At 56.6% G+C, this 12,963-nt stretch overlaps 1 protein-coding gene across 1 annotated transcript; it reads right to left on the reverse strand.

Moving 5' to 3' along the window:
* Positions 1 to 2,774: 2,774 nt before the first annotated feature.
* MYL10 (myosin light chain 10) lies at positions 2,775 to 10,700 on the reverse strand. The gene is made up of 6 exons (XM_081819121.1): positions 10,614 to 10,700; positions 10,021 to 10,096; positions 9,008 to 9,112; positions 5,028 to 5,106; positions 3,144 to 3,192; positions 2,775 to 2,843 (listed from the first exon to the last, which is right to left on the reverse strand). The coding sequence occupies exons 1-6, from the start codon at positions 10,647 to 10,649 to the stop codon at positions 2,775 to 2,777; spliced, it is 414 nt and encodes a 137-aa protein (XP_081675247.1). The 5' UTR covers positions 10,650 to 10,700.
* Between the last annotated feature and the right edge of the window lie 2,263 nt (positions 10,701 to 12,963).

Consider the following 12,963-nt stretch of genomic DNA (forward strand, 5'->3'; position numbering starts at 1 on the left):
ATGGGAGAACATTTTTGCAAATCATGTATCTAAAGAACCTAGTATCAAAATATATAAAGAACTCTTATAGCTCAGCAACCAAAAAGATAAATAACCCAATTTAAAAATGGGCCATAAAGCTGAAAAGACATTTTTCAAAAAAAAAAAATATATAAGAATGGTCAATAAGAACATGATAAGATGCTCAGCATCATCAATCGTTAGGGAAATGCAAATCAAAAACAAAATAAAATGCCACTTTACATCCACTAGGAGGGCTATTTAAAAAAAAAAATCAGTGGGACGCCTGGCTGTCTCAGTTGATAGAGCATGCAACTCTTGATCTCAGGTTGTGAGTTCAAGTCCCACATTGGATGTAGAGCTTACTTAAAAAAAAATTTTTTTTTAATTTAAAAAAGAAAAAAAAAACAAAAATAGCAGTGCTGGTGAGGATGTGAAGAAAGTAGAAGAATTTCGAACATTGCCAGTGGGCATGTAAAATGGTGCAGTCACTTTGAAAAGGTGCTTTGAAAAGCAGTTGAGCAATTCCTGGAAAAGTTAAATATAGAGTTACTATATGACCCATCAATTTCACTCCTAGAAGAGAATAAAAAAACATGCTCATATAAAAACTTGCACATGAATGTTCACAGCTCTGTTATTCATAATAGCCCCAAAGTGGGAACATCCCTAATGTCCATCAAGAGATGACTGGGTAAACAAAATGTGGTCTAGCCATACAATGGAATGTTATTCAGCTATAAAGAGGAAAAATACCACAACACAGACGAACCATGGAAACATTATGCGAAGAAGCCAGACACCAAAGGCCATATACCGTATGACTCCATTTATATGAAATGTCTAGAATAGGCAGATCCATAGAAAAAGAAAGTAGATTGGGGGTTGTTGCGACTTGGCACAGAAAGGGATGAGGAGTGACTGCTAATGGGTTTTTTTGGGGGGCAATGAAAATATCCTGGATATGGATAGTGGTGACAGCTGCCCAGCCCTGTGAGTATACTAAATGCCACTGAATTATATACTTTAAAATGATGGATTTTATGGCATATGAATTATATCTTAATAAAAAAGTTATTTTTAAGTATGCTATCATTTTATTTATTTTTTTTATTTTTTTTTAAAGATTTTTATTTATTTGACAGAGAGAGAGACAGCAAGAGAGAACACAAGCAGGGGGAGTGGGAGTGGGAGAAGCAGGCTTCCCGCCGAGCAGGGGCCTGCCACTCCCCCTGCTTGTGATTTCTCTCTCTGTCAAATAAATAAATAAAAATCTCAAAAAAAAAAAAAAGATTTTATTTTTAAGTAAGCTCTATCCCCGACATGGGGCTGGAACTCACAAGCCTGAGATCAAGATCATCGTCTTGTTTCCAATTTGGGACTCTTATAGATCTGTGAGCGCTCACACTTGTCTTTCGAAGGACATGTGATGGGCATTTCTGGAGGTCTCTGTGTAGGAGTGGGAGTGCTAGGTCAGGAAATGTATCCATTTTAACTTCAGGAGGAAGTGCTGCCCCAGTCTGCAAAGGGGTTGACCCACTTCATGCTCCTGCGACCCAACTTCGAGAGTTCTGTTTGTTCTACATCCTTGCCAACACTTGGCGTTGTCAATCTTTTTAACTTTAGCCATTCTGGTGAGTGTGTTCTGTAAGGAGGTTTTCATTTGCATTTTCCTTACAAGCATTGAAGTTGAGCATCTTTTCAGGTCTTTCTTGGCCATTTGGAGACTATTTTTTGGCATTTACTTGTGTGTGTGTGTGTGCGGTTGTTAGCTTTCCATTAAGGATGTGTAGGATTTTAAAAAAATGTTTCTCCATGAAACATCTTTTTTTTTTTTTTTAAAGATTTTATTTACTTATTTTTGAGAGAGAGAGGGAGACTGTGTGAGCAGCAGCAAGGGGAGGGGCAGAGGGAGAGGCAGGCTCCTCACTGAACAGGGAGCCCAACATGGGACTCCATCCCAGGACCCTGGGATCATGACCTGAGCCGAAGGCAGACGCCTAATGACTGAGCCACCCAGGCGCCCCTAGGACTTTTTAAAAGTATATTTGGGCTATGAATTCTTTGTCAAAATCTATTCCCAACACTGGGCTTTGCCTTTTCACACTCTTCAACGTGTCTTTCGCTGAGGGGAAATGTTTACTTTTGATGAAGTCCAACTTAACGCATTTTCATTTTGTGGTTGGTGCGACATGTGTCCTCTTTAAGGAATCCTCACCTGCTCCTTAAACATCTCTTGGCTCCGCCCCCTCGTGTCTACCTTCTTGGCCTCTGCCCAGCTCCTAGGGAGCATTGCTCTGACCCCTCTCCCCGTGCCCCCACCCCACTTCTTGCCCTGCTCACTGCACCACCTTCCGGCCCAGGGACAGGGTTGGCTCGTCTGTGTGTCCCCCGGACCGGCACGGGGCTTTGGCACGCCCTAGGTGCTCAATAAAAGCTTCCTAAATGAAGGCATGTCCCGTGGCCTAGCTGGGGATCACTAAAACGGTCAATTAGTTCTAAACACCAGCTCCTCAGGAACATTTGAGCAAAGCCGGGGAAGTAAAAAAGTTTTGGAAAAACCAACAACGCAGGAGTGTTTCGCTTTCTCCCCAACCGGAGCATTCATCACGAAAACTCAGGCCTGGTTAGCATTCTTTATTCTCGCTTTGCCCCTGAGCTGCAGGGCGAGGGGAGCCTTTCCTTTGCACATGTTGGCTGTAGGGGGCTCCCCAGGCGTCACCCCCAAAACATGGCAGGTGTTTGCTGCCTCCAAGTGTTGGGGGGTCCCTGGCCTAGCACAAGTTCTGGTAATCCAGGTTACCACACATATCTGGCGGGAAAGCCGCAAACATCTGCTTGACCTGGGGAAGGAGCAGGGAGTCAGCCTGGACTCGGGTGGAGGGGGGACCAGAGCCGGGGGGGGTGTCACCCGAGGGCGTCAGGCAGAACGTGGCTCCCCTCTCTGCAGATGGAGGCAGGGATGGCCACGGGCCTGCAGTCAGCCCCACTCATCCCTGTCATCGTCCAAGGAGTCAGAGGGGTCATCATGTCGGCATCTAAAGAAGAGCCATCTCTCGGGGAGGGGCTGCTGAGAAGGGCCTGGGCCGGGCAGGACCTCCCCCGGAAGATTCTAGGCAGTGTCCCGGAAAACCCGTACTCACCTCCTCCTCACTGAACCGGTCGGCCTGGGTCATGAGCTTCTCTTTCATGCTGCTCAGGGGGAAGAGGAAGGGTCAGGTTCAGGGGAAGGGCCACCCCCGGTGTGCACATGCAGATCCCGGGGTGGGGGGGGGTGAGAGCGGACAGGTGGTGGGGAGGCGTTGTGCCCCAGGAGGACGCCGGCCAGATGTCTGTGCGGCCTCAGATGGACCTCTCGATCTCTTCTAGATGCACTGCTGGTTCAGCCAGGGACTTGCGCGGACATGTGCATCGTGCCTTCGAGCGTACAAGGGGCTTGCACTCGGCCGAGGCATGAGAAAGCCTTGCCCAGGTCTCCTTTGCTCCTCGTAGACCTGGGAAGCCAGGGCTGTGAGCCCCCTTCACAGAGAAACTGCTGAGGTTCGGGAGATGTCAGGACCGGCAGTGACAGTGTGGGGCCAGAGCTGCCCGGGGGCCTGGAGGAGCGGCAGGAGGTGACGCTCCAGAGGCCTGATGCCCCGGGAGCTTGGAGGGCTCCCCCCACCTGGCCTCTCGGGGGGCACAGCGGGCAGGGAAGGGATCAGAGGGCCGAGCCAGGCCTGAGCGCCGCTAAGGACCGACGTGCATTTTCCATTATTTATGTTACTGTGGGACAGTCACAGTTTCCGACTCTCTGAGCTGGGGACTGTTCACAGACTCCGCTTCAGCCAGAGCCTCCTCTGTGGCCTGCCTGGCGGGCAGCCACGTCTTCTGGGTCCGATAGCCCCAGGGCTGAGGCCTTCGGTTCCCAAACTGAGTCCCTGAAGTGTTCCTGGCCTGGTGTTGGGGGGAGTGAGGGTGCGTGCCAGGAGAGGGGTTGGTCCAGACCACTCCCGGGGCTGCCCTCAGTGTCTCCTGGGGGTCCCCAAGATGGCTGTGGGAAACATGGACCCTGAGGGAGGGGTGAAGGAGAGGGCCCCAGCCTGCAGGAACCCTGAACAACCCCTCACCTACCCCTGGGGGCCATGTGCCTCACAACTTTGGGGGGTGGGGGGTGGCGAGAAGGTGTGAGAGACAAGATGGACCTTCCCTGGTTTCCCCCCCCGCTCCCCCCCCGCCCTCTCCTGCCCTCCCCCGCCCGCCCCCATTATGGGATGATTCTAGCGGGCAGCAAATCTAGCCTCAAAGCCAAGGCCTCAAGCATCACAGTAATCAGTCGGGAAGCATGTGCCTGGGGAGGAAATTCTGCCTGCCCCAGGCCACCCACAGGCCCAGTGAGACCTCGGAGGCTCTGAAGGGACTTCCCCGGGGACAGCTCAGTGTCCTAGCCCCTGGGCAGGCTGCCCCACCCACCAACCTCGGCTCTGCTCAGTGCTCTCACTGGGCTGAGGCACAGAGGACATCGGGGTCCCCACCTCCGTGGTGCCAGCCCAGTGGCCCCCAGGGCAGACCCGGAGTCCAGGGCCTGTTGCATGAGCTGCCCCACACAGACCCTTTCTGTGCTCAGCCTCTCCCACCCAGTTTCCCCCATGCCCTCCAGCCGCCCCCTTACCAGCCCCGCAAACGCCAAGCCCTGTCCCTTCACAGCTATGTTCTGGCATCTAGAATGTTCCCTGCCCCAGCCTAGGCAACCCTTCGTTGCCCTTCAAGGCCCACCTCTACCACTGGGAAACCCACCCCTGGTGACCCCACACTCCCTATACACTTCCACACAGAAATGGGGACACTGGGTCCCAGAGAGGGGAAGGGGGGACACTGAGCGATGGCTGAGCTGGGCAGGGCAGTGCCCTCCTGGCTCCTGGCCAGACACTGACCGAGCTGGGTGGGGGAGGAGACTGGGCTGCAACCCACCCTGACCTCACCCTAGCTCACTGATCACCTGAGCCTTTGGGGAGAGAAAAACCAAATGAAGGGCAGAGGGGACTTACAAATCAGCCTTGACAAAACCTTTCCCTTCGGTGTCAAACACCTTGAAGGCGTGGAGAATGGTCTCCTCCGGGTCTGTACCTAGAAACAGCACATACAGGCAGGGAGAGAATAGGGTGAAGAGCACAGGCCGGGGCTGGGGGCTGGGCTTCCTCCCCAACTTCCACTCCACAGTGGGAGCAAGAGAAGGGAGATTTCTGAGAAGGAATAGGAGTAACGACCAAGAGCACTGCGTGTAGTTATGAGCAGCCTGCTCAGCTGTACATGGAGACCCCAACTGAGCACTTACTGTATGCTTAACCCTCCTAATGATTGGCCTGATTTTATAGGCGAAGAAACTGAAGCTCAGATTAGTGAGGTGGGGTTGGGGTGGGGGCACTTCTGGGGCTCCCTCGTGACCCAAGATGTGCATGAGAGCTGGCAGGTCAAAAAGACTGTGCTGTACTTGGGGGCTGAAGGCTGGGCTCGAGCAGGGGCGCTGGAGGGTCTGCAAGATGGTCCAGGCCAGAGATGGGGCGCGTGGAGGACAGTGGGCTGGAGGGAGGGCAGAGCAGTTCTGGTTTCTCACCCCCCCCACCCCCCGATGTGGGCTTGGGGGAAAGATGTCATTAGAAGGAATGTCTATGACCACAACGGGATGGACTAGCTAGCCCCTGGTTGTACGGATGGGGAAACTGAGGCCCAGAGAGAGGCAGGGTCTGGCCCAAGGCCTCACAGCTATGAATGACAGCAGGCGACCTGGTGACCCTTCCCTGATGCTCTCTCCCCTCTCACACTGCCACCCTGCTCACTGCGGACCAGGCACGTCCCCTTCCTTCCTCAAGGCTCAGCTCTGTCACCAGTGACATGGAGGAAAAGGTGTGTTTGCTGCCCACCTCCCAGGGTCAGCTTGCAAAACGGGTCATTAATGGTAAAGATCGGGTCAAACACTGATGGGTCACGGTTGCAAACCCCTCTGAGTGCTCTGTGGCATGTTGGCTCCTGGGACCCCCCCCCACCCCCGCCACCAGAACACCCTGTGTGGTAGGTATCGATGTCCTCAGTTTGTCAAAGAAGGAACCGAGACAGAGGACCTTGCTTGAGGTCCCCACGAAGAGCGGGAGGAAGGGTCTGAAACCGACTCTGGACTCCAGAGCTCCCTGCTGCTCTGTGCTCCCACCTGTCAGACTGGGGCCTCCTCCCAACAGGATGCCATCTGAGTCACTCGGCGACTCTGAGGCCGAGCGAGGGGCTGAGCCTGGCTCAAGGCTGGCACCGCTGGCCTGGGATTTCGGGGAGGGCACAGCCGTGGGCTTCCTCCGCCGAGGGCAGCAGGGAGCCCGTGTGCCCAGGCCAGAGGCTCAGCCCAGGGTCCCTCTGGGGCAGAGCCCCAGGCACTCACCGCCTGGCCTTGGAAGCAGAGGGGGTGTCCCAGGGATTATGGTGGGGGGCTGGTGGGAGGCCTTGGCCTCCCAGGGCATGTGAAGAGTCCTCGCTGCTGGGGCGGGCTGGCTCCACCCCACCTTCCTGAGGACCAGCGGCCCCAGGTTCAGGCCCAGTGTCCGCACAGTGACCACAGTCCAATCCTCCCCTCTCTCGCCACAGAGAGGGTCTCTGCTCTGCGGACGGCAAACCACACAAATGAATGGGCCACAGAGTGGCCATTGGGAATCAGGTGACCAAGTGTCCTCATCCCAGTTAGAGGGATGACGGGGCCTGCTCCAGCCCCCCAGCTCCTGTCCCCACTGCTGGCCAAGTGTGCAGGCTCAGCCAAGTTCACGTGACAAGCTCAGACGGAGCCCCCAGTCCTGGGACCTGGCATGAGCCAAGCTACTCATGCTGTTTGACAAGGTCCAAGTATGGGGAACGATCCTGAAAACAGGAGACTCCACAGCTGGCTCCTGCTATTCTCTTTCATTTTGTTTATGGCAATCTTTATAATTGTGGGAATATTTCTGGGGTCTCACGATAAAGTGACCACTCATCTTAGTTACGCCTATCTAAGCAATCATAATGAAACTAATTCCACGAAGAATTAGTTTCTATAGAACAAAATAACAAGACGGTCACGCTCTGTCTAGCACCTTTCTCTTTGCGTACTGTTTTTTAGTTTTAGCGAGAGCCAATAAGCGGAAATCAATAAAGGTCATGTTAATCATTACAAAGGAAAAATGAAAGAAGGCTATGGCTGTGATCCAAAAAATGATCTAAGATTTGGAAAAACAAAAATATCCTAACATATAAAGTTCCTCCGAGGCTGTCAGGAGATGCTTGCAACCTGATCCTGTGTCTGCGTCTCCTCATTCGCTGACGCCGTCCTTTCCTACGAGAGACCCACCCCGGCTGGAGCTGGACTCCAGCAGGGACCCCTGCAAAACTGAGAAAAAACTGCAGTCTCTTGGCCCCTATGGGGCCCCGCCTGGCCCTGGGTCATGGCTCTTAGCCATGTCTTAGCGATGGCTCGTGCACCCACGCGAGCTTCCGGCCTCCCATGTAGAGTCACCGGCTAGAGTCCCACAAGTCTTTCCCAGGAGCGTACCCCTGCCCCAGCCCCCCAGGCTTCTGAGCTCTTCAAGGAGGAGGCCACGGTCCTGGGAATAAGCCCTAACGAGCTTCCCAGAGGAGGGCCAGCTCCAGGCTCCCCTCGGGCCCCGCGTCTGGCCCTCAGTTTCCCTGGGAGGGCGGGTCTATTGTTGGCCTTTAGCTCCAGGATCAGCCAGGACAGGGTGTGTAGAGGTTATTATACTTCCCAGCTGGCCTCAACCCACGAGACTATTAGGATTTCTTGCCAAACATAATCAGTGATGTGGCCAGGGTCACCCCTGGAGTGGGTTGAGGGTGGCCCCCAAAACATATGCCCATGTCCTCATCTCTGGAAACTGGAAATGTCACCTCATTTGAAAAAGGGGCCTTTGCAGATGTAAGGAAATGATATTGAGATGGGGAGATCATCCTGGGCTATCCCAATGGGCCCTAAATCCAGTGACAAGTGTCCTTCTAAGAGTAAGGGACAGGAAGGTGGGCAGACAGAAGAGGGGACGGTGGGACCACAGAGACAGGGATTGGAACGAGACAGCCACCGGAGGCCAGAAAAGGCAAAAAAAAAAAAAAAAAGGGGCTCTCCCCTCGAGCCCCTGATGGAGCCTCTTGCCGGATTTCGGACTTCCAGACGCTGGAACTGAGAGAACACACTGAGGCTTTTTTGAGCTGTCAAGTTTGTGGTTCTTTGTTAGGGCAGCCTCGGGAAACCAACACAACCCCCACTTTACAGACAGAAAACGGAGGTGCAAAGCAGACAAGCCTGGCCCAAGGTCACCCCGGGGATCAGTGGGAGGGCATCCAGCAGGGGCAGCCCGAGGGTGAGTGGGGAGGAGTCTCACCTCCCAGGGCAGCCTCAGCCCAGGTTGGCCCCCTCCCTCTGCCCAGGGAAGACTCGAGCCCAGGAAAACGCTACAAAGGGGCAGAGGGTAGCTCCCTGGGGCCCAGAGAGAAAGGGACAGAGTTGCCTGGACCGCTGCCCTGACCCCATGCCCCCGGCCCGATGCTGCATCTCGGGAGGCGCCATGGTTAGAGCCCAGAGTCGTGGTTAGGGTTCTATCCCTGCCACTTTGATGCGTGGGTGCCTGGCACTCGTATGGTGACCTCTGAGCCCCTCGAGCTGTTCCCTGGAAGCTGTGTGAGTGACCCTCCCGGAGCTGGGGTCAGTCGTAGTAACTTCCAGAATCCCACTCCCAGTAACCCTCCTCCTGTTGGCCGTGAGGCAGGGCAGGTAAGGCGAGCCCAGGGGTAGGGAAGTGGGGCTGGGGCCCCTGGTGGGCGGAGGGCTTCCCCACAAATTGTCCCCTCCCGCCCCCGGGAGGCCCTATTCCTACCCTGGTGTAGAAGTGGAAACTGGGGTGGGGCCCAGGGGGCTGGCAGCTGGGGCCACACCATGCTTCCAGCTGTCTGCACACAGAGTCAGGCTGCCCAGCCCCTCCCCAGGGCCACCTGGGGCCTCACTCACCCTTCAGCTTATCCCCAAACATGGTCAGGAAGATGGTGAAGTTGATGGGCCCAGGGACCTCCTTCACCATGGCCTCCAGCTCCTCGTTCTTCACATTGATGCGGCCTGGGGGAGGGGGAGGGACACCCAGGAGCACAATGAGGGACAGAGGGGACTCTGCCTGCAGGCAGCCCAGGAGAGCAGAGCTCAGGACCAGGGAGCTTCCTGCAGGGTCTCCCAGCTCTACTCTTCCACATCCCCCCCCACCAGCCCTCAGGCCCTGCCCACCTGCTGGGGGACCTTCAGAGGGGGACACATTCAGCCACAGTTAGCACTGGGCTGCCCCCAGCCCCCCTGCCCCCGCCCCCCGCTACCACCCCGGCCTCCCTGGACAGGAGAGCAAGTTGGTGATTATCTCCATTTCACAGGTGAAGAAACTGAGGCCCAAAGAAGCTGAAGCGGAGGTGCATAGGGGCCAGAAGACCTGGAGCTCAGAGCTCATGTGCCCCGGGAGGAGGTCATCTGGGGGTGGGCAGACTCTGGGGTTCCTCATGGTCCCAGCGGACAATCACATTTCTGAGAGCTCAAAGCTTAGTTTAGACACGACTTAGCTATGCCCCCTTCCCCTGACCTGAACCCCCTCCCCATTCATGCCTTAAGTCCTCTCCCTGCGCCCTTAGAGAGGGCAGAAGTCTCCCCTGGCAGCCGAAACCCGGTAGCCTTGAGCCCTGCGGATGTGTCTGGCCTCCTCCCCCAGCATCTCCCACTGCTCTCTTGGCTGCCTCCCCCACCCTGGCCTCCTAAGCCAGGCCTTTGCATGGGTCATTTGTGCTCCTGCTGCCCTCCCTGCGTCCTCGGCCCAGATCGTACCTTCCAGTCACGGGCCACCCCTCCCCTGTGCCCCCAGGGCACCCAAGCCCCTCACAACCACTACAACTGCTGCCCTGGCCTGTCCCCAGGCACCCACTCTTTCCAGAAGGCCTGGGCTCAGTTCTGCCCCAAGCCCTGAGCCCCTGCAGCTGCTGGTCACCCACCCAAGGCAGCAAAGGTGTCCCTCAGGTCCTCCTTGTCGATGAAGCCATCCCGGTTCTGGTCCATGATGGTGAAGGCCTGGTGGAGACATGGGTACTGAGCAGCCTCCTACCCACTCGCCCAAGCCCAGGCCCCTCCCCAGAACCCTGCTCCCCCAAGGGACTGTCGTCCTGCACACCGCTGCCTGGGTAACCTCTGGCCAGCCGGCGTCCTGGCTCAGCACGGCCCCAGCACGAGAGCGTTGGCTGACCCGCTCAGCTCCCACAGCACGCCAGCACGCAGCTGGGATGCCATGCCCATCCCTCACTTCATGCTGCAGCAACCCCATTTTACAGAGAGGGAAACTGAGGCTCAGAGAGCAGAAGGACTCGCCCGAGGTCACGCAGCGAGCAAAGGCTCAGGTAGAGAGGGGCGGGGGTTGCCCAAAGACCGCAAGTCACGTCTCCGGGCTCGGAGGCACACCATGGCGGCCTCTAAGGATAGCGACATCATCATCACCCCCAGGGACTGAGGGCGACCCGGGCCTTGCCAGCCCCCTGAGTGTTTCCATGCATTGCATTAATCCTCCCGGTGGCCCCAGAGGGCACTGACCAACCTCTTTAAACTCCTGGATCTGGGACTGATCAAACATGGAGAAGACATTGGAGCCGGCTCCACCTTCCGCTCTCTTGCGGGCTCTTCTGGGTGCCTGGGAGGTGGCAGATGGGCTACTGCGGACAGCCTTCCGCCGGAGGTTAGCCGTGCACCCCGCCCGCCCCCCGCGCCTCCCCTCCCCTCCCAGCGTGTCACGGTACCGAACGACACGGCCACCCTGGGCTACAGGGTGCAGCAGACAGACAGGGCTCCTAAGGAAGCCTTGTGGATAAGGGGGGGCATTTGTCCAGCCTGAGGCCAGAAACCTGGGGGCCCCCACCCCACAGGCTGGTCAGCGGCTTCCTGACCTGGTCGGGGGAGCCCAGGTGGTATAGCGGAGAGGACACGGTCCACCTATAGCTCCCTGCGGCCATCCCACCTCGGGGCTCCCCTGCGCCCACCCAGGGCCCAGCTCGGAGCACGGCTCCATCGGGAAACGTCTGCCCAGAGCTCAGAACCCATCTCCACAGCAGGTAGAGCAGGCGACCCCCCACACGGAGGGTCTCTGGCCAGCCTTCCTGCCTCCACATGCTTCTCTCAGGATATCAGGGGCCTGAGAGCCCACCATTGAGCATTCCCTGAAAGCTCTGGGTCCCCAAGACCCCCAAGGGGACCTTGCCCTCGGCGGCTATCACCAAGGACTTTCAGACTTGGCTCGTGAGGTGGGAAAGCACAGCCCGGGCTTCACAGGGCCGGAGGGGCAAGTGGGGTGTCCCCCCACCAGCCCAGCGCCCCTGCCTCCATGTCAGTGGTACCAAGCCTCTGCCCACCCCACCCCAGAGCGGGGGCTTCCCCTGCCTCCCCCGCCCCGGGCCCCTGTGTGGTCTCCCCTCCCCAAGCTCACGCCTGTCCCCCCCAGCCCGCGCTCACCCCCACTTCCCCTCCGGCTCCCAGGCTCAGGAGCAACAGTAACGGCTGACTTATAATTAGCTTTTACTGGGTGCTTTGTCTCCACTAATCCTTTGAAATGGGGCTCGCAGGGCAGCCAGGACGTTATGTGCTGTAAAACCTCTGTAATATTTATAAATCCCTTCAGACATCATAAAGAAAGGAACCTCCCTGCGGGGCTCATCTCACATAATTACATACACATTTCCCTCTGATTAATAAAAAACAATCACTTCCGTCTGTGGGATACACTGCCCTCTCTCTCCTCAGACCTGCCCTCGGCCTGGGTGTCCCCCAGCCCTGTCTCAGCCAGCCTTCCGTGTCCCTGTCGTGGGCCATCGCCCCACTGTGTGCCAGGCCCTCCTCCAGAGCCCCCAAGGGAGGACTGGGTTGTTCTCTTGGACTCCCCGGGGGCACCCTGAGCCCCAGGGCCCTGAGCGGCCCCCCTGCTCTCCCAGCCCAGCCGTCTTGGAAATTGCCTTTTAAAATGTGCCCCTAAAGAAACGAACATCTTCTGAAGGGAACACCTCGGGGCAGAAGGGGGTCACCCAGACCTGAGCAGCCCTGCGATGTTGAGAACATCAATTGCCTGCTCTGAGCTTCAGTTTCTCCATTTATAAAACCAAGGTGATGCCTACCTCAGAGCATCGGGACATTGATTAGGTGCCTGCTGCTGACCTCCAGCCAGGCCCTGTGCCCTGTCCAGGGGCCCCAGCGCTGAATCAGACCCTGCCTTGTCCCCAAGGGTCCCGCTGTCCAGCAGGGAGACAGATGATCAGTGGGGAGGGATGGACAGACACTGAGAACACAGAGAAGCCCTTATGCCATTGGGGCACTCAGGGCAGACCTCTCGGGGGAGGTGGCCTCTGAGCTGAGGCTTGACAGCCAGGTGAGAGTTCTCAGGCCAGGAGGGAGAGTGAAGGTGTGAGACAGGGACATGAAAGAGCCGTGCCACTGAGAGCCTGTGGGGACACCCAAGGGGCTGGAGACAGGGGGAGGGCAGCAGGGCAGGCCTCACACCAGTCCGTGGAGGACCCAGGCTATCCTGGAATATCAACCCTGCTTCCCCAGGGAACCATGTCCTCTTAATGGGAGCAGAGTCCTGCTTCTGCCATGAAACCTCCAAGCCTCGCCCACCCTGTCTCCTTCTACCCTCCTCTTCCTCGTTCCTACCTCCCCTGCCATTTCACCTCGGCAGCCCCCGATGAGTCCAGGAAGCAAAGATGCAAATTGGGACCTACATGGATAGACTGGCTGCTCATTAAGGACAGTCCAGGGTGGGTCAGGTGCAGGGATAACATCAAGGGTGAAGAAAAAGGTCAGGCCTAGGGACAACATCAGGTCAAGATCAAGGATGTCAGCAAGAGGAGCAAGGTCAAGGTCAGGGTGAGTTCAGGCATGAGGTGAAGGTCAGGATCACACAT

This window comes from Leptonychotes weddellii, chromosome 5, assembly GCF_054177405.1.
Source record: "Leptonychotes weddellii isolate Sample4059 chromosome 5, ASM5417740v2, whole genome shotgun sequence".
Classification (NCBI taxonomy): Eukaryota; Metazoa; Chordata; class Mammalia; order Carnivora; family Phocidae; genus Leptonychotes; species Leptonychotes weddellii.